General features: G+C 47.8%; 2 protein-coding genes across 2 annotated transcripts; both read left to right on the forward strand.

The window, feature by feature from the left end:
- The first annotated feature begins 11,566 nt into the window (after positions 1-11,566).
- On the forward strand, positions 11,567-12,146 carry IER3 (immediate early response 3). Its single transcript, XM_007951392.1, has 2 exons — positions 11,567-11,776; positions 11,886-12,146. Exons 1-2 carry the CDS (start codon positions 11,567-11,569, stop codon positions 12,144-12,146), a joined length of 471 nt encoding a protein of 156 aa, XP_007949583.1.
- A 1,721-nt stretch (positions 12,147-13,867) lies between these two features.
- On the forward strand, positions 13,868-23,231 carry FLOT1 (flotillin 1). The gene is made up of 12 exons (XM_007951396.2): positions 13,868-13,910; positions 14,192-14,267; positions 14,354-14,444; positions 14,707-14,850; positions 15,006-15,125; positions 15,215-15,310; positions 15,733-15,885; positions 19,905-20,086; positions 20,271-20,316; positions 20,439-20,576; positions 22,052-22,216; positions 23,199-23,231. The coding sequence occupies exons 1-12, from the start codon at positions 13,868-13,870 to the stop codon at positions 23,229-23,231; spliced, it is 1,287 nt and encodes a 428-aa protein (XP_007949587.1).
- Positions 23,232-23,378: the final 147 nt, after the last annotated feature.

The raw sequence follows: 23,378 nt of genomic DNA on the forward strand, positions 1-23,378 counted from the left end.
TCTGCTTCTGTAAAGATTTACAGGCTTGGAAATCCTATGGGACAGTTCTCCTCTGTCCTACAGAGTCACTACTAGTTCCAATCAACTCCAGGGCAATAGGCTTTTGTTAAGCCTTGGGCAAAGTGTAGAAGATGAACTAGAGGGAGAAGAGTTAGGAAAGTTCTTTGTAACCCAGTATTGTAATTACTTCTGCTGAAATAGAATGTGCCTTCTGCTAGTGGTATGCATACCAAAAGTACTAGATAAGTAGCTCCCATCTGGGATATAGCAGCCCTAAGGGTAGCTCAGCTGCCCAGTAATTTAGGGCTGTTTCTTTACTGAACTGGAGAATCCTAGCTATTTAAAAAAAAAAAAAAGTTGTGCTTGATTGATCGCACAGCTCCTTAATTTCGGAACCAAGAGTTAGCACCCCTTGTCTGTTTTGGACACGCAGCAGTTAAAGTAGCAAAACCAGTAGTATTGTCCATGATGGCAGAGATCACTGGGGCCATGAGATACGTGAATGCTTTCAGCTTCCCCTTGTGAGCAATTCCCCTTCTGTGCTGGGTAGGATTTCCAACCTGGAGAAACAACTGACCAATGCAATCGTCTGGGAAGGGAGAATATCAGATCCGGCCAAGGCTGCTCAGGAGCCAGAATGACAGTGACTTGAAGCCCAGACCCTCCAGGGAATACGTGAGGCGATGGAGAGAAAACAGGACGGAAAGCAGGGCTATTGTCTGCCCAAACCAGCTTCCTCTTTCATGAGCTCATGGTCAAACCCAGGCCAGCGGGAGGGTGCCAGCGATTGAGTGAGCTTGTATTTTCCCTAACTTGGTTCTGAGTCACCAGTGGCATCTATCCTTCCCAGAAAACTGCCTCAGGGTCCACCCGCTGGCATCAGATCAAACCCTAGCCTTCACACGCGATCCATGGAGTTGAAGGCTGGCTACTGCCAGCACCGCCTCCATCCTGGAGAGGCTTCCGAGAGGGAAGTGGGCCCCTCCCAACCTTAAAAGAAAAAAGGCATAGGGCAGCTGCTTTGGAAGTGGGAAGGAGACAAGTCTAGCTTTTGGGTGCACATGGGAGACTGCTGAATCATGGGGCATCAGAGCAAAGAGAAACATTAGAGAGCCTTTGATCTAAGTCTTTCACTTTACAGATCAATTCATCCAGTAAATACAGGGTGTCTGCCTGAAAAGTTTGGCTACAAAAAGAAATCATTTGTTTGTTGTACTTTTTTTCCCCCATGATGATGTTTTGACTCAAAACTTAGTCATATTACCCAGTGGCTGACATTGACACAATCTACAGTGAAGTGCAGTGGATAAGCACCCAGCTGCTAACTGAAAGGCTGGTGGTTCAAGCCCACCAGCCAGCCGCTCCCCAGGAGAAAAATGTGACAGTCTACTTCCATAAAGACTAAATTAAAACAAACCAAACTTATTGCCATTTAATCAATTCTAACTCATAGCAACCCTGTAGGACCGAGTAGAAGTGTCCCATAGGGTTTCCAAGGCTGTAGTCTTTACAAAGTAGACTGTCTCATCTTTCTCTTGCAGAGCCAATTGTAGATGGGTTCAAACCTCTGACCTTTCAGTTAGCAGCTGTGTGCTTAACCACCGCAGCACCAGGGCTCCTTCCTTAAGATTACAGCCTTGGAAACCCTATGGGGCAGTGTTACTCTGTCCTATAGTGTCACTGAAGGAACTCTGGTGGTGTGGTGCTTAAGGCATTTGACTGCTAACCAGAAGGTTGGCGGTTCAAACCCACCAGCCACTCCACTGAAGGATGATGGGGCAATCTACTTCCCTAAAGATTTACCACCTCAGAAACCCAAAGGGGGTCACTATGAGTTGGAATCAACTCAATGGAAACAAGTTGTTTTGTTTTGTTTTGTTTTGTATAGTGTCATTAAAAGAGCTCTGGTGGTGTGGTGCCTAAGGCATTTGACTGCTAACCACAAGACTGGCGGTTCAAACCCACCAGCCACTCTTCAGAAGGAAGACTGGAAAATCTGCTTCTGTAAAGATTTACCACCTCAGAAACCCAAAGGGGGTCACTATGAGTCGGAATTGACTTGATGGCAGTGAGTTTGGGATTGTGGGGTTTTTTTTTTTGTTTTTTTTTTTAATAGTGTGACTATGAGTTAGAATTGACTCAATGGCAAATGGGTTTTTTGGTGTAGTGAGGTGAAGGCTACTTTCCACATGAACAACTCTGTAACACTACCGAAATAAGAAGCATTACTTCATTTGTAGCCTTTACAAGCACTCTGTATTTATTTGAGGAGTCCCTGAGTGCTCAGCTGCTACCCAATGTATCGGAAGATTGAGTCTACCCAGATACACCTCCGAAGAAAGCCCTGGCGAGCCACTTGTAAAGAGTCACACATTGAAAACCCAGTGGAGCACGGCACGGTTCTACTCTGACACACACGGGGTCACCATGAGTTAAAGTCGACTTGATGACAACTGGTGAATTGGTATTTATTAACAGGTACGCTTCCAGGCACTGAAAATAGAGCAGCAAACAAGAAGGATAAAGACCTGCTCTGCTAGAGTTATACTCTGGTGGGAAGGAGACTGAGACCAGAGGGAGGCGCTGTAACAGTCGGGTCCCCAGAAGCCAGTGTAGCAGTGTTGGTGCTGAACAGGATGCTGGGTTCTCCTTGGCAGCCCCTGGTGAAACTGGACTGAGTTGGGCTGTGCTGGGCTGAGCTGGACTGAGCTGTACTCCAGGGTGAGGAATCCTGTGTTACTTTCGAGACCCTGCTGTGGTGCTCCAGGCACTTTGGCCATCCTTTTGCGTCAGGGAAACTGCCAGAGACTGATCTTAGTCCTGCAAAGGCCCGAATGAACAACTTTGGGGTTTATTCATTAACTTGTTGCCAGGAACTCACCACCCCATCCTGCTCCACACTTCTGGCAAGAAGTGTTCCCATTAAAATGCAGGAGGAGGGTTGCAGGGGAAGTGGGTTTAAAATCACTTTGCATTGGTTGAACAAGAACTAGGAATGCTTTTCTGTGGAAAAGAAAGAACCACAAAACCTGCCTGAGATAGATGTTGTTGTTGTTGTTGTTGTTGTTGTTATGTGCCGGCGAGTCATCTCCGGCTCATAGCAACCCCTCCTTGGGTTTCCGAGGCGGTATCACTATGGAAGTAGGTTGCCCAACCTTCCTTCTGAGGCCTGAGAGGAAGTGGGGGCGTGAAGAGGGAAAGAAAAACGGTGTCTCCCGATCTTGGTACTTGGAGGCTATCCTGGTCTCCCTCCTACTCCTGGGTTAGCTTCCTGTTGCCCATCTCTGCTCCAAAGTAACTCTCTTCCAACAACAACAATAATAATAATAGCAGCCAGAATGGAAGAAGCACCTACTATGTGCTTAGGAGCAATGTCTTCATATTCGTAATCCTCACAACAACCTTAAGACCAATTTGACTATTTTTTTCATTTCAGAAAACAGATTTTCACAGATGTCAAGTAACTGGTTCAATGTCACATACTTAATAAATAGCACAGCTGGAGTTTAAACCCCGTTTCTTCTAACACCACTAAATCATACATGCTGTTTTTGCTACTCTGTGTTTCCTTCCCATCTCAAGCCCACAACTTTGTAGTGAGCATCTACCGAATGCCAGGTACAACTTGGAGAGTCCAGTGTGCCTTCCCTGACACCAAAACCCAATAGGCACACCAGTAAGTATCCTGCTTCTCTCCTTCCATTTCTGCTTTCCTTTCTCAGATACTGCTACTTCCAAATATCCATCCCCCTTTCTTCTGCCATTCCACCTCTGCCAGGTCCCGTTGCCTTTGTCCTCCATACGAGGCCTGTGGTCAGCACTGAAGCAGTACTCAAGGTGGGGTAGCAGCAGTGACTCACTCTATGTCACGATTTAAAAAGGGTGGGGGCCGTGGTTTCCCCATCAGTCACCTGCACAGTTATTCCTGACTCAATGGCAGATCACCCTGAACCACAGTTGAGTATCCGCCAACCTCCTCTTTCGGGAGCAAACATGAAGGGACACAGCTGTATATATAGATACCTCTGGAGGTGAGCTTTAGCTCTCAGGGAGATGGATTCAAAGCCATTGATTTATTTAAGATTATTTATCAAGCCCACACCGTGTGTGCAAATGATTTGCACTTTACCATTAATCTAATGTCACTTTAAGGACTAAGGTGTGCCTGACCCAAACAAACAACCAAACCCACTGCTGTAGAGTGGTATCCGACTCATAGCAACCCCTCCTTGGGTTTCCGAGGCGGTATCACTATGGAAGTAGATTGCTCAACCTTCCTTCCAAGGAGTGGCTGGTAGGTTTGAAGTGCCAGGCTTCTGGTTAGCAGTCAAATGCCTTAGGCACCATGGTATTTCCTGTGCGTGCAAAAGCTAGACAATGAATAAGAAAGACCAAAGAAGAATTGATACATTTGAATTATGGTGCTGGTGATGAACGTTAAGTATACCATGGACTGCCAAAAGAACAAATAAACCTATTCTGGAGCAAGTACAGCCAGAATGGTCCTTGGAAACAAGAATATACTTTGGACATGTTATCATGAGGGACTAGACCCTGGTAAAGGACATCATGGTTGGTAAAACAGAGGGTCAGCAAAAAAGAAGACCCTCCAGTGAGTTAGATTAACACAGTGGTTACAACAATGGGCTCAAACATAGCAACAGCTGTGAGGATGACATCAGACCAAGCAGAGCTTCACTCTGTTTCACATAGGGTAGATAGGAGTTGGGACGAACTTGATGGCACCTAACAACAACAACAACACTAACCTAAAGATTGGCAGGGTCAATGAAAAAGAGGAAGGCTCTCAACGAGATGCATTAACACAGTGGCTGCAACGATGGGTTTAGGTATAGCAAGGACTGTGAGGCTGGCACAGGACCAGGCAGTGTTTCGTTCTGTTGTACATAGGGTGGCTATGAGTCAGACCCAACTCGACAGCATCTGACAACAACAACAGTGGCACCAGGGAAGAAAGGCCTGGCAATCTGCTTTTGTTAAGATTATAGCCAACAGGAATCCCCCAGGCCATTGCCCTGAGATACTCTTCACACTTTAAACCAAAACTATCCCGTGAAGTCACCTATTTTTTCCCCACATTTATTATTTATTTTATTTTATTTTTGCAGTATTATCTCCCCTCGCCTCCCATCCCTGGTAACCAACAAAGAAAGTTTCCTTCCATATATAAACCTTTCCGTGATTTTTTACAATGATGAACTAATACAATATTTGTATTATGATTGACTTATTCCACTCAGCATAATGTCCTCCAAGTTCATCCACATTATTCAGTGTTTTGCAGATTCTACATTACTCTTTAGGGTTGCATAGTATTCCATTTTGTGTTTGTGCCATAGTTTGCTTATCCATTGTTCTCTTGATCGGCACCTAGGTTGTTTCCAGCTTTTGGCTATTGCAAAAAGTGCTGCAATGAACATGGATGCACATATATCTGTCTTGTCCTGGCTTTCACTTCTTTAGGATATATACTTAGTAATGGAATTGCTGGATCAAATGGTATTTCTAATTCCAACTTTTTAAGGAATCACCATACTGCTTTCCACAGTGGTCGTATCATTTTACAGTCCCATCAGCAGTGTGTGAGTCCCAATCTCTCCACATCCTAGCCAGCATTTGTTATTTTCTGTCTTGTTGAACTTTGCTATTAGTGCCAGGGCAAGATAGTATCTCATTGTTGCTTTGACTTACATTTCTCTAATGGCTAATGATGGTGAACATTTCTTCATGTGTTTCTTGCCTGAAGTCACCTTTCAACTAAATAACAGGTTAGCTCAAAGAGTAAAGAAAGTCACCCTTGAGTACTGCCCTCTTTAAAAAAAATTATCAGTCTGATACCAAATGGACAGCAGTTACTCTAAAGCCTAGATGAAAAAGTTGTGAGGCAGTGAGACTAGGTTAATGGGAATCGAACAACTAGAAGGGAAATAATAAGAATATTGACACAATGTGAAGAATGTAACAATATCACTAGACATTATGTATGGAAATTGTTGAATGAGAACCTATTTTGCTGTATATACTTTCACCAAAAATACAATAAAATATCAACAAAGGGAGAAAGAGATTACAGCCATACTGTGTGTGCAAATGATTTGCACTGATCTCTGGCGGCATAGTGCCTAAGGCATTTGACTAGTAACTGGAAGGTGTGTGGTTCAAACCCACCAGCCCCTACTCAGAAGGAAGATGGGGTGATCTATTTCCGTAAAAACTGCATCGGAAACCAAATGGGGTCATTATAAGTCAGAATTGACTCGATGGCAGTGAGTTTGGTTTGTTTTGCTAATCTAATGTCACTTTAAGGACTAAGGTGCACCTGACCCAAGCCATATTTTCAGTTGTCTCCAAAGCACGCAAAAGCTGGACAATGAATATAGAAGACCTACGGAGCAGTCCAAGGAGCTCTGGTGGCACAGTGCCTAAGGCATTTGACTGCTAACCAGAAAGTAGATGGCTCAAACCCACCAGCCACTCCACAGAAGGCAGACAGCTCAATCTACTTCTGTAAAGATTTACCGCCTCGGAAACCCACTGGGGGTCACTATAGGTTGGAATCAACTTGATGGCAGTGGCTTATGAAGCATTTCCTACCCTGTAACACTTGAGGAGTTGCCATTAGTTGGAATTGACTCAACAGCAACTGGTATGGTTTTGGTTTTTTATGTGCCAGGCAAAGCACTGAAGATAGGACAGAGACACAATGGGGAATAGGGCAGATGAGGTCATGCATACTCATGCAGATTATATTGCAGTAGGGGGGATAAATAATAACAAAAATAAATAAATACCTAAAATGATACCCTGTTGTAGTAAGTGCTATGAAGAAAACAAGGGGTTGAGAAAGAGGTTAGTAGATAACAGATAACAGATCAAAAGAGATAACAAATCACAAGAAAGGAATGAAGGAACACAGTGATCTTAGGGCAGATGGGAAAAACATGAGGAGGAAGAAGAGAGGTGAGACTGGAAGGGGCTCAGGCCTCTTTCTCTAGGGCTGGAACCGTGGTAAACAGTCCAGCCACTGGTCTCAGCCCCTAGAACTTTCTGGCCTTCATTCACCCTCACAATTTCCTTGGGGCTTAATGATTAATGATTCACTCCAAACTTTTCCCTGGCTTCTGGTGTAGCAGGGAGGGAGTGGGGACAGAACCCTAGGTCTGCGCACACACATGCATGCACTGTCGTCTGAGTCCAGTCCTACTCACAGCGACCCATCCTTGGGTTTCTGAGGCAGTATCACTATGAAAGATTGCCCAACCTTCCTTCCGAGGAGTGGCTGGTGGGTTTGAACTGCCAGCCTTCTAGACACAGTTGGTTAAGAAGGAATGGTGAGCAAACTGGGTTCTCGAGTCTTCTCTTTGTCCCATCTGGTTGGGCCACAAAGAAAGGTCTCTCTATGCCGGAAGGACAGCGAGGACAACTAGGCCCAGCTGGACACCCAGATTCCAGATGTGGGAAGTAGTGTTGAAACAAAATCCCAACTCCCCCCCCCCTTCATTTTTCCTTCCCACCCTTCCCTAATGCCCTGGGAAATTTTCCATAATAAACAAGTTATGCATTCCTGTCCTTAATTGCCTCCTGCTTTTTTCTACCAGCAATTTTCTTCAATCATCACTATCTCCCCTCTTGCAGTTTATGTTGAACTTGTGGGTCTGGCTACATGTGTGAGTAGCTCTGTATTGATGCAGGCAACTGTATACTGTGTGAGTTGCTTTGGAATAAAGGTGTGAGTGGGAGTGCTCTGGGTGTGAATGTAAGAATGATGGCAGGTGTGAAAGGCAGGCATGGGAAAGGGGTATCTTTGAAGAGAGGGTGTGTTTTATGATCAGGAAGAAATGTGTAATGCAGAAGAGATCTCATGTGTTTAGATAAGAGTTGTGGGTGTCAATTAAAGTGCCATATACGGCCAGGAAGTAATTGTATATACAGCAATAATGTATTTACAGTCCCATTGTTTCTTCCCCACACATCCTCGGTACCAAAAAAAAAAAAAAAAAATAGCCCTTTTTGTTTCTGGTTTGGCATCTACAGAAGAATTGTCCCTACTTTCCTTAACCCACTGCCATCAAGTCAATTTTGACCCCATGTGTTACAGAGTAGAACTGCTCCATAAGGTTTTCTTGGCTGTAATTTTTACAAAAGCAGATTGCCAGGCCTTTCTTATACAGAGCCACTGGGTGGGTTCAAACTGCCAACGTTTAGGTTGGTAGCTGTCACACTTGTACCACCCAGGCTCCTTCAGCTTTCCTTAAAATACTGTAAATTTGTATGTGGGGTTCAGAGAAGTGTGTTTCCGTCTCAAAAACCTGGCGTATCAAGTCAGTGTATGAATACTGTATGTGCACTTATAGTTTTGCCTTTTCATCTTTCGTTTAGCAAGATGACTGAGCAACTACTCCGTGCAAGACATCAAGCTGGGCTCTGTGGAAGACACAAAGACTGCACCACACAGCCTCTAACAAAAGATATACATGTCTGCATCTGGGCCTCAGGCATAATGCATAATACATTTCAAATTCCTGGAATTATCTTTGGTCCCTTCTACCTTTTGCTGTCAGTGCCCCATTTTGCTCCTACCCTTGCTCCCTGACCATAATAACATCTATCCCATTGCCAAAATCTATGGTGCAGTTAACTGTTCAACTAGTAACTGAAAGATTGGAGGTTCAAATCCAAGCAGAGGTGCCTCAGAAGACAAGCCTGGTGATCTACTTCAGAAAGATCACAGCCACAGAGAACCTATGGAGCACGTTCTACTCTGGCACACATGGGGTCCAGTTGACTTGACAGCAACTAGTTTGGTTTTGGCTTGTATGCTAGAAATGTCTCTTCCAGCCACCCCTTCACTCTGCCATGGCCCACTTCAGGCCCTATGACCTTCTACATGAACCCCTCCAACAGCCTCCTGTCTCCTGCCTCAATCTCTCCCCATCCAGGACATATTCCTCATCCCAGCCAGTACCCAACTTGAAATCCTTCCTTTATGATAGCCTCTGGCCCACAAAGCATCTGGAGTTAAACCCAGACTCCTAGCCTGGCAACTAAGCTCACCCCATTTTGCCCAACTTCTTCCAGACATTACCACCCACTACTCTTTTACAGGAAACTTACTGTAAGGTTGTTTTTCTAACAATTCCCTAAACACATCCTGTACTTTTCCAGCTCAAGGCCTTTGCTGATTCCATTCTTTTTCTCACACAGTCATACTCCACATTTGAATCTGTCATATCCCACCCACTGTTCAAGGTTATCACAAATGCCACTCTTTCATGAAGCATTCTCTGACCTATTAGATGGGGGGCGTGAACACTCTTTTAAGTCCCCCTTAATACTTAGTCTTAAGTTTCCTTAAGACCCGCAAGAGAGTTCTCCTAGTCATGGTCCCCTCCCACAACAGAAGGGAAGCCTCTCAAGGTTGAGGTGTCAACTTTATCTAGCTTGCTTCACTCACTTCACATTGAAACTAACCTCAGTACTTTCAACAGTACCTTTTAACAGGGTGCCTGGCGCAGGTGAATACTCAAATATGTTACATTTTATATCCATAAGCAACTGTCTCTAATGCAGTATCTTAGTTATCTAGGGCTGGTATAACAGAAATACCATGAGTGGGTGGCTTTAACAAGCAGAAATTTCTATTCTCAAAGTATTGTTCTTGTTGTTGTTGTTATGTGCCGTCGAGTCGGACCCGACTCATAGCGACCCCTCCTTGGGTTTCTGAGGCAGTATCACTACAGAAGTAAATTGCCCAGTCTTCCTTCTGAGGAGTGGCTGGTGGGTTTGAAGTCTGAATTCAGAGCACTGGGTCTGGGGGAAGTCTTTATCTTTCTGTTCCCTGTGGAGGAAGGTCTTTGTCTCTTCAGCTTGTTTCCTTGCTTCCTTGGAGATCCATGTGGCTTGACATCAATCTTCCCCCATTTCTGCTCTGCTGGTTTGTTTAATCTCATCTGTATCTCAAAAGAGATTGATGACTCAAAATATACCCTATATTAATTCTGCCTCATTAATGTCACAAAGACAACCCATTCCCAGATGGGATTGTAACCACAGGCATTGAGGTTAGGATTTATAATACATATTTCTTTGGAAACATAATTCGATCAGTAACAAGCAGTTACAAAAATGTGTCCATTTGGTCTTAAGTTGGTGACTACCATTACTACATTTATATAATGCCTTACAGTTTGAAAAGTTCACATAAATTTTGTTTGATGCACATAGCAAGGGACAAATCTGTGTGGATGCTGACCCCTTGCCTTTGTATTTTGAAGTCCTCTGCACAAGACTGTGAATATTCCTGTACACACTTAACTGAGTAGCTTTGCAGGGTTGTCTCTGGTAAAGTGAATTTATTTTTTTAACTTTTTATTGTAATTTGGGTGAAAGTTTTAAGAGCAAATTTGTTTTTGAATTAGCATTCCATATACCTTTGGATTGTGGCATTGATTGCAATCTCCACAATGTTAACAGCATTTATCCCATTCCCTCCCTGTATTTCCCCATTTCTTTCTTATCCCTGTCTTTTGAGCCTTATCCTTGGGCAAATGCTGCTCTGATCTTGTTTGGTTGATTGTTCTAAGCAGTGCATACCTCCCTGGTGTTAAGGTTCACTTTGCAGGCCTATCCATTGTTTGGGTGAAAGTTGAGCTGTAGAGATGAGTGCAGTTCACGGCTCCAAGGGTGCCTAAGGGCCATACTCTTGGGGATTCAATGCAGTGAAATCTCTGAACTTTTGCTGGGTAGGGTCTATGTGTGTGGTTTGTGTGAGTGGTATGTGTGGTGCGTATGTGTGTGTGGTGTACATATGTGGTGTGTACATAAGGTGTGTGTAGATGCATAGTGTGCACAAATGAGGTGTTATGTGTTGTGTGTGTGGTGTAATGTGTGTAGGGTGTGTATGTGTGTGTGCTAGTGGGATGTGTATATATGATGTGTTAGGTGTGTGCATGGTCTGTGTGTGTGTGTTTTCCTGCATGCTAAGGCAGGCAGGGCTGTGACTATGTGTCCTAGTGTGTTAATTTCTATTAGTCTCCTTTGTTGTTTCTGTAATGACTTCTGCCCTGGGGTGTTTTTCCACATGTACCTACAAGTATGTGAGCATGCATGTGTAACGGTGACTCCTTAACCTTACCGGGTCCTTACAGCAGCAAAACAGCCCGACGTTCTTTTGCAAGCCCTTCTGCCTCCCCCAGTGATGGGTCTTGTGATGCGTCTGGTGGCTGAGCCACCTCCTATGCGTGTATATGGGCCTCACTCCAGCTGCCACGTGTCCCGACATATGTCCGCAGCCCAGGATCTCGCCACCCCCACTCACAACTCACACACGACACGCACACACACAACACACTTGGCGCCTAGGGTTGCACAAACCAAGTCTCCACCCTCCACAGTTTAATGGTTGGAATTTCCAGCCGTCTCTTGCCTGAGGCTCCCCGGCCCGCGGGGGAGGAGTTGAGGAGGAGCCGCCCTGTCTCTCCGCGGGCATATCTACCTCCGCCGAGCTGCTTGTCCGCACTCCGCCTTCCGCTCGGCTCAGGGCGACATGTGTCACTCCCGCAGCTCCCTGCCTACAATGACTGTCCTGCGAGCCCCAACGCCTGTCCCCGCCACTAGCCCGGAGCCCCGGCGAGGATCCGGTCCCGAGATATTCACCTTCGACCCTCTCCCGGAGCCCGCGGCGGCCCCCGCCTTGCGTCCCAGCTCTTGTCGCGGGCCCCGCAAGCGCAGCCGCAGGGTCCTCTACCCTCGAGTGGTAAGTGTTGCTTAAGTGGGCAGCCGCGGAGCGCGCCACCTTGACGCTGTGGAAGAACCGCCTGAAGTTCAGGGCTTTGACCTGATCTGTCCCTTCTTCTCTCTCTCAGGTCCGGCGCCAACTGCCAGTCGAGGAACCAAATCCTGCCAAAAGGCTTCTCTTTCTGCTACTCACCATCATCTTCTGCCAGATCCTGATGGCCGAAGAAGGGGTGCCGGTGCCCCTAGCCTCGGAAGACGCCCCCAGTGACACTTCCCCTGCGCCCATCCATGTGCCCCCAGTTTTCGAGCCGCTTAATCTGACCTCAGAGTCCTCAGACTACGCTCTGGACCTCAGTACTTTCCTCCAGCAACACCCGGCCGCCTTCTGACCCGATACGCCTCACCACCAAAAATACGAATCTGAAAAAAACAGAGAAACACCAGGCGTACCTGGGGCGCGAGGCCGTATCCCAAACTGGGACTACCGAGGCAACTCAACACTACAGCAGAGAAGCCGGCTGATGCAGAGTCCCCCGATCTAGGCCCGGGCGGAGCGGGGAGAGAGCGTCGTTAATTTATTTCTCATTGCTCCTAATTAATATTTATGTGTATTTATATTATGTCCCCCGAGGTGATGAAGGGGTGTATGTGATATTTATTTTAACTTATGCAGGGTACGAGATGTGTCCCCCTGCTGGAAATGCAGCTCTCTTGGTATTTGTTGTAGTTGTGGCGTTGCAAGACGGGGCGCCTAAAACTGAGGGAAATTAGATGAGGAAACGGTGAGGACGCGGGTTGGGTAGGGTGCTCAAGCTGGGAGTCCACGATGGTGGTGGGTGGTAGCTTTAGGGGGTGACACTCTCTGTTCTCTAAGTCTCAACTCCTCCGGGCCTACTGTGTGAGGCTCTGGTGGACCGTTGGGGATAAGGTCCATGGCCTTTGATTCCCTGATCTCTCCGAAGTTGCCCCTAAGGGGTGGCTGCGAGGTCGAGGGTCGGTGGGCTGTCAGAGTGCGGCTGTTGGGGTCGCTTTGTATGTTCTGTGAACACAAATAAACTTGATTTACTCTCAGTTGTCATTTGCGTGTGTCTTTGCGAGCGCCGATTCCCCAGTCCCTGCTCGCCTTCAGGCGCCAAAGATCTGAGCTAGGGGCCTTGGCCAGGTCTCCAACCCTTGTTTCTCCTGTGACCCCGGAGTCCCGGACCCTGGCATCCGCCCACAGGATGCTGTCATGCGTGGTCAAGTCTGCGGTTTTCCCAGTCAGTTTCCGTGGGCTAATCCGAAATGAGGCAACCTCCTCACCATGGGTGTCCGACACCTCAACCCACGAAGGTCACGTCCCACGTCCCGGGGCGAGCGGAAAGACAACTGGGCGGAGCTCTGTTCCGGAAGGACGGCGTTAGGGGCTCCACCCCGGCTCCCAGGCGGTCTTCCCCCATCCCTTCTTCTCCTACCCCCGCCCCCTGCTGTTGGCCCGGGCGGGCTGCAGACCCGAGCGAAGCCTGCCGGGAACGGGGCGGAACGAGAGCCAGGCCCCGGGCAGGGGGTTGGTCCACTGCTGGGGGCGGGGTCGCGTCTGCCGCAGCAACAGGGTGCGGTCAGGCGCGGGGCGCACGCTCGTTTGCGGGTGTGGCTTACACAAGTTCCGCACTCTAGCGGGTCCTATTCCGCTCCTGGGGGTGCCCTGCGCACCCCTGCCCTTCCCGAGCCCCTTGCAGGCCGCTGCCTGCGTCCGGGTAAGTGAGTGGGGGAGGGGAGGCGGGATCTGGGGCTGCAGACAAGCTTGGAGGAGGGAAATGATCCGGGAGGATCCCTGTGCGCTGAAGAGCTTTCTGCGATTAAGGGGAGACGTCCGCACCGGTGGAGGGACGCATCCAGGGGAAAGGAATGGTCGTTAGCAGGCGGGAGAGTGGGTCGTTGGGGGTCCGTGTGATTGCACAGAGGAAAGCCTTAGCAGGCTCACGGGTATGGAAGGGCCTGGGCCATAGCGGATGCCAACCGAGTAGGGATGCCGGGAAGGAAAAGGACTGATTCCAGCCGATGCCACAGCCCCCCTTCCCATCTGCAGAGGCCCTATCTCTCTCTCTCTCCTCTAGCTCCGCCCTGAACCATGTTTTTCACCTGTGGCCCAAATGAGGCTATGGTAGTCTCCGGTATGTATTGTTCTTCTTCAGCCATTGACCCCAAAACCTCTGTGAATCCAGCCTATACACTCCCCCTTTCCCTTCAGCTCCCCAGATCAAGCCTTCTGCACCCTGATGGCAGCTTGCCATATCAGTTATCATTCCCAGCCACTACCCTTCCAGATCTGGACTGCTCCTCCTCCAGCTCCAGGCTTCCCTCCAATGGATTGTTCCCACCCCTCAGTTCCTCAGAGTCTTTCACATCCCAGCTCTCCCACAGCCATGACCACTCACTACTCCTCACCTTGCAGGTTTCTGCAGAAGCCCCCCTGTCATGGTGGCTGGAGGTCGTGTCTTTGTCCTGCCCTGCATCCAGCAAATCCAGAGGTAGGTATGGAGAGAACCAGGGACGGGGGATCTCCATTTTCTCTCTGTTTTCTTCTTCTCACTGTCTGTACTTTCTTTTCCCCTAGGATCTCTCTCAACACACTAACCCTCAATGTCAAGAGTGAAAAGGTTTATACTCGCCACGGGGTCCCCATCTCAGTCACTGGCATTGCCCAGGTGAGGCTTTCAGAGCCTTTCCCCCAAAGCTCACTTCCCCATCACCCTTTCTCTCCCAGATACTGAGTCTGATTGTGGCCTTGCCAACCTTTGATGACTGAAGAGAAATTTCTCTGCTAGTCTCACCTTCTCTAGGCACCCCCAGGACACTTGACTGCTCCTCCTTTCTATCCCTGAGTTGGAAGATGCTTTCCTTTGAGGATTTCCTCCCTGGCTTCATAAGACCTCCACCACAGCCTCCCTATATCCACTCTGGTTACAGGTGAAAATCCAAGGACAGAACAAGGAGATGTTGGCAGCCGCCTGCCAGATGTTCCTGGGTAAGACCGAGGCTGAGATTGCCCACATTGCATTGGAGACACTGGAGGGCCACCAGAGGGCCATCATGGCCCACATGACTGTGGAGGTGGGCCTGAGGGCTAGGGCCTGGGGCCAAGAAAAGTTTTGGAAGGGATGCCAGAATGAGTGGGTCCCAAGAACTAAATGGATCTGTCTGTAGGAGACAATGGTCAGGGAATCTGAGAGCTTAAGTTCCTCCTTCCCACCATCCTGTTATCCTAGGAGATATATAAGGACAGGCAGAAATTCTCAGAACAAGTTTTCAAAGTCGCTTCATCAGACCTGGTCAACATGGGCATCAGTGTGGTTAGCTACACTCTGAAGGACATTCACGATGACCAGGTAAACAAAGGCAATTGATCCTCCCTGCCTCCCTACTTCCATCTTTTAAAACCTTCCCAGGGACTCTGATCTCTGCATCTCTCCTACAGGACTATTTGCACTCATTGGGGAAGGCTCGAACTGCTCAGGTCCAAAAAGATGCTCGAATTGGGGAAGCTGAGGCCAAGAGAGATGCTGGGATCCGGGTGAGAGAGATTGGGTCATTCCATCCTCATAGGCTTATTGGGCACTGGTGGGAGAGAAGTGGCACAACTGAGTACGGGCTGGTGGCACTGGGCTTACATAGGGAAAATAAATCCACCCAAACCTATGGCCGTCCAGTCGATTCCGACTCATAGCGACCCTCGTTGAGTTTCCAAGGCTATAAATCTTTACAGAAATAGATTGCCTCATCTTCTTCCTGTGGAGCAGCTGGTGGGTTTGAACTGCTGACCTTCTGGTTAGCAACCAAATGTCTTACCCACTACACCACCAGAGCTCCTTCACAGGGGAAATAGATGAAGCTAAATTTGGGGCAAGTAAGGTAGCCTGGTGGGCAGCATGCTATCATACCTATGGCCTTCCTTTCCCTACCCTAATGTTTCCTACTTGATCTCTGCCTGGACAGGAGGCCAAAGCTAAGCAAGAAAAGGTGTCTGCCCAGTACCTGAGTGAGATTGAGATGGCTAAGGCCCAGAGGGACTACGAGTTGAAGAAGGCTGCTTACGACATCGAGGTCAACACCCGCCGAGCACAAGCTGACCTGGCCTATCAGCTTCAGGTCAGAGCCAGCACACTGGGCAGATAGCTAGGCTAGACTGGCCCCTTTCTCTTCCTCCCAGGCCTCCACTGTTGCTTATGGTCTCTCTCTGATCCCATTTCTTATCCTAGCTCTCCATTTCTGACTCTATTTCCTCTTATGAGAAAAGACCCAAACATTTCAGCTGGGAAAAAAAAAAGGGCAGGGTAGGGGAACAATTGCTGTCAAGTTGATTCCAACTCACAGTGACTCTATAGGACAGAGTAGAACTGCCTCATAGAATTTCCAAGACTATAATCTTTATGGAGGAGCTCTGGTAGCGTAGTGCCTAAGGCACTTGACTGCTAACCAGAAGGCTGGCGGTTCAAACCCACCAGCCACTCCTCGGAAGGAAGATGGGCAATCTACTTCCATAGAGATACTGCCTCTAGAAACCCAAGGAGGGGTCGCTGAGTCAGGTCTGACTTGACAGCACATAACAACAACAACAACAATCTTTATGGAAGTAGATAGCCACATCTTTCTCCTACAGAGCATTTGGTGCGTTTGAACCTTTCAGTCTGCACTTGAGCGTTTAACCACTGCACTACCAAGCCTCCTGATAACATCAGTAAACCAGCCAAACCAAATCGCTGCCATCAAGTGGATTCTGACTCCTAGCGACCCCCTTTGGATTTCCGAGGTGATAAATCTTTATAGAAGTAGATTGCCTGGTTTTCCTTCTACAGGGTGGCTGGTGGGTTTAAACTGCCAACCTTCTGGTTAGCAATCAAATGCCATAGGCACTATACCACCAGAGCTCCTTGATAACATCAGTAGGGCTGTTTGTATGTTTGGGGGCAAGTTGTGCCCTGTGCAAGGGCTCTCAGATGAGAGGTGAACCAGAGTGGAAATGCAGCCATTTGTCCCCTTACCCATATGTGCACTCTGACATGATCTGCATCCACCCAGAGAACAAGTGCCTTTTTCTCATTTATACAGAGGTGTCCCACAGTTAGCACTAGCCCCGGTGATCAAAACAAAGTGTGAGGAAGAAAAATAGAGATGTAGACATCGAATCTTGCAAAGTGAGCAGCCCGGTTATTGCAGGGAGCGACTTGAGACCTTTCCCCAAAACCAAAACCAAACCAGTTACTGTCAAGTCACTTTCATCTCGTGTGGCCCCGTGTGTATGTGTGTGCAGGAGGAAGACTGCTCCTTAGGGTTCTCAAGGCTGTGACCTTCGGGAAGCAGATTACCAGGCCTTTCTTCTAAGGTGCCTCTGGATGGATTTGAACCACCAGCCTTTCAATTAGGAGTCAAACACTTAATCATCTTACCACCAGGGAACTGCGTACCCAAAGGGTAGTAATACTAAGAAATTTTTATTATTATTATTATTTATTTTGTTTGTTTTTTATTTTTTTACTTTTATTGTGGTCAAAGCATACACAGTAAGACGCTTGCCATCATAACAACTTCCACATGTACAGCTCAGGGACATTGATGACATTTTTCATGTTGTGCTACCATTATTGCTGTCCTTTTCCAAAATATTCCATCACTATCAGCATAAACTCAATGCCCCCCAAACAAAAGCTTCCCCTTTCCCTCACCCTCCTACCCCTGGTAACACACTAATAATCTTTGGTATATATAAATATATATGTGTGTGTGTGTGTGTGTGTGTGTATATATATATATATATATATATATATATACATTTTTTTAATTGTGATTTGGGTGAACATTTACAGAGCAAATTCACTTTCCATACAGCAGTTCACATACACTTTGTCTCATGACATTGACCACAATTTACTACAATGCAATAGCTCCCCTCCCACTTCCTCCCGATATTTACCTCTTCCCTGTGTCCATCCCTTCATGCACTCCTGCCCCGTGAGCTGTCTCCCTGTGCATAAGCAGCCTTTCTTTCTCCCATAATTGTTCTCTTTGAGAAATTTATTTTGCCAAGAGTTGGTACAGGGTGAAAGCATAATGTGGTGCAAAACAGCTTTAGTTATGATGAAGAATTCCTGAGTGGCTTGACAGGTAATTGAGTGTGGTGTCATGCCTTGCTGCTCCAGTGTTGTGTGCCTGTCGACAGCATTGTTACCTCCAGGGAGCTTGTTAGAAATACTAAGACTCAGGCCTCAGCCCAGTACTACTGAATCAGAGTTGGCAATTTTGGAAAATCCCTAGGTTGATCCACTTGCATGTTGGAGTCTGAGAAACAAGAGTATAGAGGACACCACCAGCTTGCTGTGAGACTGTGGATAAAGTCCTCATTGAACATGGCTTTCCTTGTCTGCAAAATCAAGAGAGCAGGCTGCGTTGGTCTCTGTTCAACTTTTGTCAGTTTCTCACATGTGACAGGCACTGTGTAGGTGCTTGGGAATAAGAATTCCTTCAACAAATATCTATAAGTGCCTGCTATCTGCCAGACATTGTATTGGAGGTGAGGAAATAAGTATGAATACAAGGCCCCAGCTTTCATGAAGCTTACATTATAACATGGGAAATAGTTATTAAGCAAGTAAAGTGACTATCACAGACTAATTATCTTTTGTATTTTAAATTTTTGTGATTTGGGTGAAAATTGATAGAGCAAATTCATTTTCCATGCAGCAATTCATATACATTTTGTTTCATGACATTGACTGCAATTCCCTATGATGTAACAGCTCTTTCCCACTTCCTCCCCGTACTTATATTTTCCCTGTGTCCTTCCCTCCCATGCACTCCTGCCCTCCCAAGCACCTCCCTGTGCAAACACTGCCCTTCTATTCTCCCACAATTGATGGCTCCATGGAATGTATGTACCTGATGTAGATGTTCACCCCATGTACCTTTCTGTTGTTTGGCTGGAAGCCACAGGAGTGAGTTCAGTTCCAGACCTGAAGAGTAACTAGGGGCCACACTCTGGAGATCTCAGTAGGCTCTATCAGACCAGCAAACTGTAATTATCCTAAGTGTTTAACTTCCACAAAGGAACTCAACAGGGTGCTGTGAAAAACAATGGGGGATCCTGTATTAGATTTGGGGAGGGAGGCCAGAGGTAGCTTGTGAGAGGAAACGATGTTTGAGATGAAACCCAAAGGTGGGAATGAGCCAGCAGTGTAAAGAGTTGTGGGCCAAGAGCATCCTAGGCCAGTGCCATCCAGATAGAACTTTCTGTAATGATGAGAATGTTCTCTATTTGTTCTGAGATGTTGGGCACTTAAAATGTGATTCATGTGTCTGAGAAACAGAATTTTGTCCCATTCTAATCTAAATAGCCGTATGTGACTAGTAAAGAGCCTTGTTGGTACAGTGGTTAGGTGCTTGGTGGTAACTGAAAGGTCAGGGATTTGAACCCACCAGCTGCTCTGTAGCATAGTGCCTAAGGCACTTGACTGCTAACCAGAAGGCTGGTGGTTCAAACCCACCAGCCACTCCTCGGAAGGAAGATGGGGCAATCTACTTCCGTAGTGATACTGCCTTGAAAACCCAAGGAGGGGTTGCTGAGTTGGGTCCGACTCGATGGCACATACCAACAACAACAACAAACTGCGCTGTGGGAGAAAGATGTGACATTCTGTTTCACGAAAGATTTACAGCCTTGGAAACCCTACGGGGCTGTTCTACTTTGTCCTGTAGGGTTGCTGAGTCAGAGTTGACTTGACGGCAGTGGGTTTTGTGGATGTCTAACATGGTCACAGTGTGGTCAGTGGCCTCAAGGTGCTTATACTGTAGAGGAGAAACAGATTAATATGGGAGCTTAGCAGAAGGATGCTTGGCCTGGTCTGGGGAAGAACAGGAACCAGGTCCCAACTTGTCCAGCTCCCTTGTGGAGGCTGCCTGGAGACTAGTTATGACTCTTCGATACTGGTTCTGAAAGGAGGGTCATCAGGTCATTCCCAGGTTCTGTACCAGAAATGGATTCCACTGGCCTAGCTGAGCTGTCTGTGGGCCTAACTTCCTGTTCTTGCTCCTGTTTTTGCTTTGGCCCTGCCTTCTCCATCTGCTTCCTGGACTCTTGCTCTTCAGCTCTGACTCTGAGCATCCCCTGCCCCCAGGTGGCCAAGACTAAGCAGCAGATCGAGGAGCAGCGGGTACAGGTGCAAGTAGTGGAGCGGGCCCAGCAGGTGGCAGTGCAGGAGCAGGAGATCGCCCGCCGAGAGAAGGAGCTGGAAGCCCGAGTGCGGAAGCCTGCAGAAGCAGAGCGCTACCGGTTGGAGCGCCTAGCAGAGGCAGAGAAGTAAACACCCCTGCCCTGTCCCCTTCACCACCTTGGTGTCCCCAGATGAAGATGTGAAGCCTTCACTACTGCCCTTCTTCTGCGGAACTCAAGTTGCAGTGGCCTCCTGGCCCTGACTTGCTCTGTCTGCCTAAGAGCAGCAGCCCCTCCTCAGCTCCTGCCTCTACTTCCCTTCTTTCCCCAGGTCCCAGCTGATCATGCAGGCAGAGGCTGAGGCCGAGTCGGTGCGGGTGAGTTAGGTGGCTTGCTGGCTGGTGGCGGGAGTGGGGGTTGATGCTTAAGCAAGAGGCTCTTGTGCCTAACTCTTCCCATCAAAACCAATACCACAACAAGCGTCCTGTGCCCTGTGCAGATGCGTGGGGAAGCTGAAGCCTTTGCTGTGGAGGCCCGAGCACGGGCAGAAGCTGAGCAGATGGCCAAGAAGGCGGAAGCATTCCAGCTGTATCAGGATGCAGCTCAGCTAGACATGCTGCTAGAGAAGCTGCCCCAGGTAGGGGGAGTGTGTGGCACCAGGAGAGGAGGAACCAGAACCAGTGACTGAGGGGTGGGGTGAAACAAGGGGCTTAGGGAAAGCCAGATTAGGGGACCGTAAATTGCAGGTGGAAATTATAACCCATTGCTCAAAGTGAGGAAAGATGATCAGTAGGACTGAACAACAACAACAAAAAAAAAAAAACCCTATTGCCATCAAGTCAATTCCAACTCATGATAACCCCAAGTGTTACAAAAGTGTTACAAAGTGGAACTGCTCCGTAGGGTTTTCTTGGCTGTAATATTGCTAAAAAGGCACAGAGGCCACATCTCTTGACCTCCTCTAACCGCACAGGAGAAAGACAGAATCACCATCAGTAGCCCAAAGCCTATTCCTGCGAGGCCAGACATGCTACCTCCCTCCAGCCCTTTCACCAATCCTGACACCAACCGTTTCTCCCGCAGCAAACCTTTCTGCTGGGTTTGATAATTCGCTGCAGTGGCCACACAGAACTCACAGATTATGGGGTTTATTAAGGAAGCACCAAGCTACAATTCAAGTTCAGGAAAAACACTCAGTCTCTCTCAGCCCGCTGTCTCTCAGCCAACAGTCTCTCTCAGTCTTTCTCCCAGCAGTACGTGTCTCTCAGTGTCTGTCCCAGCAATGTGTGTCTCTTGCATCTCTTTCCCAGCAGCGCATGTCTCTCGGTGTCTCTTTCTCAGCAGCACGTGTTTCTCAGGAGCATGTTTCTCTCAGGAGCACATCTTTCTCATCCAGCATTCAGAGAGAGAGCGCTTCTGCCTCTAGGCGGGCTCCCTTTGAGGAGTAGCCAAACTAGCCAATCATAACATCAGAATTCTAAGCACCTGAGAGAAAGCAAACCTCGCAGAACATTGCTTTGTGCCACTCCCAACAGAAATACCCCAGGTGGATAACTTTTACAATCAGGAACTCCTCAGTTGCTCACAGCAGATTCCCCCACGGAGTTTACAAAGACTTATGGCTAGAAAAGCCATACCAGGTCATTTACTACACCGCAAATATGCACAGGTGTGGAGTGCCAGGCCTTCCTTCCATGGCATACTGGGTGGATTCAGACGCCAAACTTTAGGTGGTGGTTTTGTTGTTGTCATGTGCCGTCGAGTTGGACCCGACTCATAGGCTACCTGAGGATCTTATCAGTAAGCGAAAGCCAAAACCAAAGCCACTGCTATGGAGTTGATTCCAACTCCTAGCAACCCTATAGAAAAGAGTAGAACTGCCCCATTGGATTTTCAAGGCTGTAAATCTTTGGAAACAGACTGCCACATGCTTCTCCTGTGGAGCCACTGGTGGTTCCTAACCAGTGACCTTTCAGTTAGCAGCTGAACACTTAATCACTGCACCATCAGGGCTCCTTTCAGTAAGAACAAGGTCTTAAAACCAAGGGTAGGTGGTGTTAGGAAGGCTGTGGTCAGCTCCTGGGCACTGAGCAGGCTTCTTTCACCTACCAGGTAGCCGAGGAGATCAGTGGCCCCTTGACCTCAGCCAATAAGATAACACTAGTGTCCAGTGGAAGTGGGACTATGGGGGCAGCCAAAGTGACTGGGGAAGTACTGGACATCCTGAGCCGCCTGCCGGAGAGTGTGGAGAGACTCACAGGCATCAGCATCTCCCAGGTAAGGGGAGCCCTCTCTGAGGTTGGGGGTCAGGGAGCAGAATTGCTGTGTTCCTGTGTTACATGACACAGTAGGCCTACCATTGGGCCAGCGCTCAGGAGACCTGGAGGTTACCGATATTTATTAAGTGCTTTCTGTATGCCAGACACAAAACTACGCTTATACAGAAATGGCACAAAACTACCTTTGGGGTATGTATGTATTATTTTGCCAGGTAAAGAAACTAAACTCCCAACGTGTTAAATAACACCCCACGTCATGTAGCCAGTGAATCTGGGCTTCAGCCCCAAGACGACTGGCTCTGGAGCTTGTGCTCGTAGTCATCCCACTCGTGCATGGAACTAGTTACAACCCTATTGACAGTTAATTACTCCCAAAGTGAGTCACTGCCTCTTGGTGCCTCAGTGTATTCACCTTTAGATCATGGTAGAGATCATAGAACGGGCTCTGGAACCAGTTTTGGTTTGAATCCTGGATCCAGTGCATGCTAGCTGTGTGACCTTGGACAAGTTATTTAACCTCTCTGTGCCTCAGACTCCTCACCTTAAAGTCAGGTTAATAATAGTAACTACACTGTTGAATTGTAGGGGAGGTTGCGTGAGTAAATATTTGCAAAGAACAATGCCTGGCATATAGTAAGGGCAAGATAAGTGTGTATTAAATAAACTAAAAATACATATACACATAAAAACAGTGAACACTATCAATGACCTTCAAGCTGGATTCCTTGGGGCCTGCATTGGAGGATTGGGAGCCAAGAAGTGGCTGAGCAGAGCTCTGGGCCCCTCTACCCACTCCAGTGATTTGCTATGTACTATTATACATGATCCCAAATGACTTTGGGAAAAGGGAGTGAGGTAGGGTACTGCTGGGAAGAACTACAAGACTCCTGGAGGTGAATATCCCCTCATTCGTCCTCAGGGGGACCTGAGGGAGGAGGGTACCTGGTTCCAGGTGTCATCCACTGTTATCTTTTTGGCAGGTGAACCACAACAAGCCTTTGCGAACAGCCTGAGCCCTCAGCCCTCGCCGATGCCCAGCCTAGTTGTTCTAAGCCTGAAGGGTCTCCATTGCATGCAACCCAGCTAACCTTCCTGAGCATGCCCTTTGACAGTAGGGCACTCCCCCTCATCCCTCCTTGCCAAATCACCTGTGCCTTGCC

Source organism: Orycteropus afer, unplaced genomic scaffold (assembly GCF_000298275.1).
Source record: "Orycteropus afer afer isolate SDZICR_OR568_19922 unplaced genomic scaffold, OryAfe1.0 scaffold00294, whole genome shotgun sequence".
Taxonomy (NCBI): Eukaryota; Metazoa; Chordata; class Mammalia; order Tubulidentata; family Orycteropodidae; genus Orycteropus; species Orycteropus afer.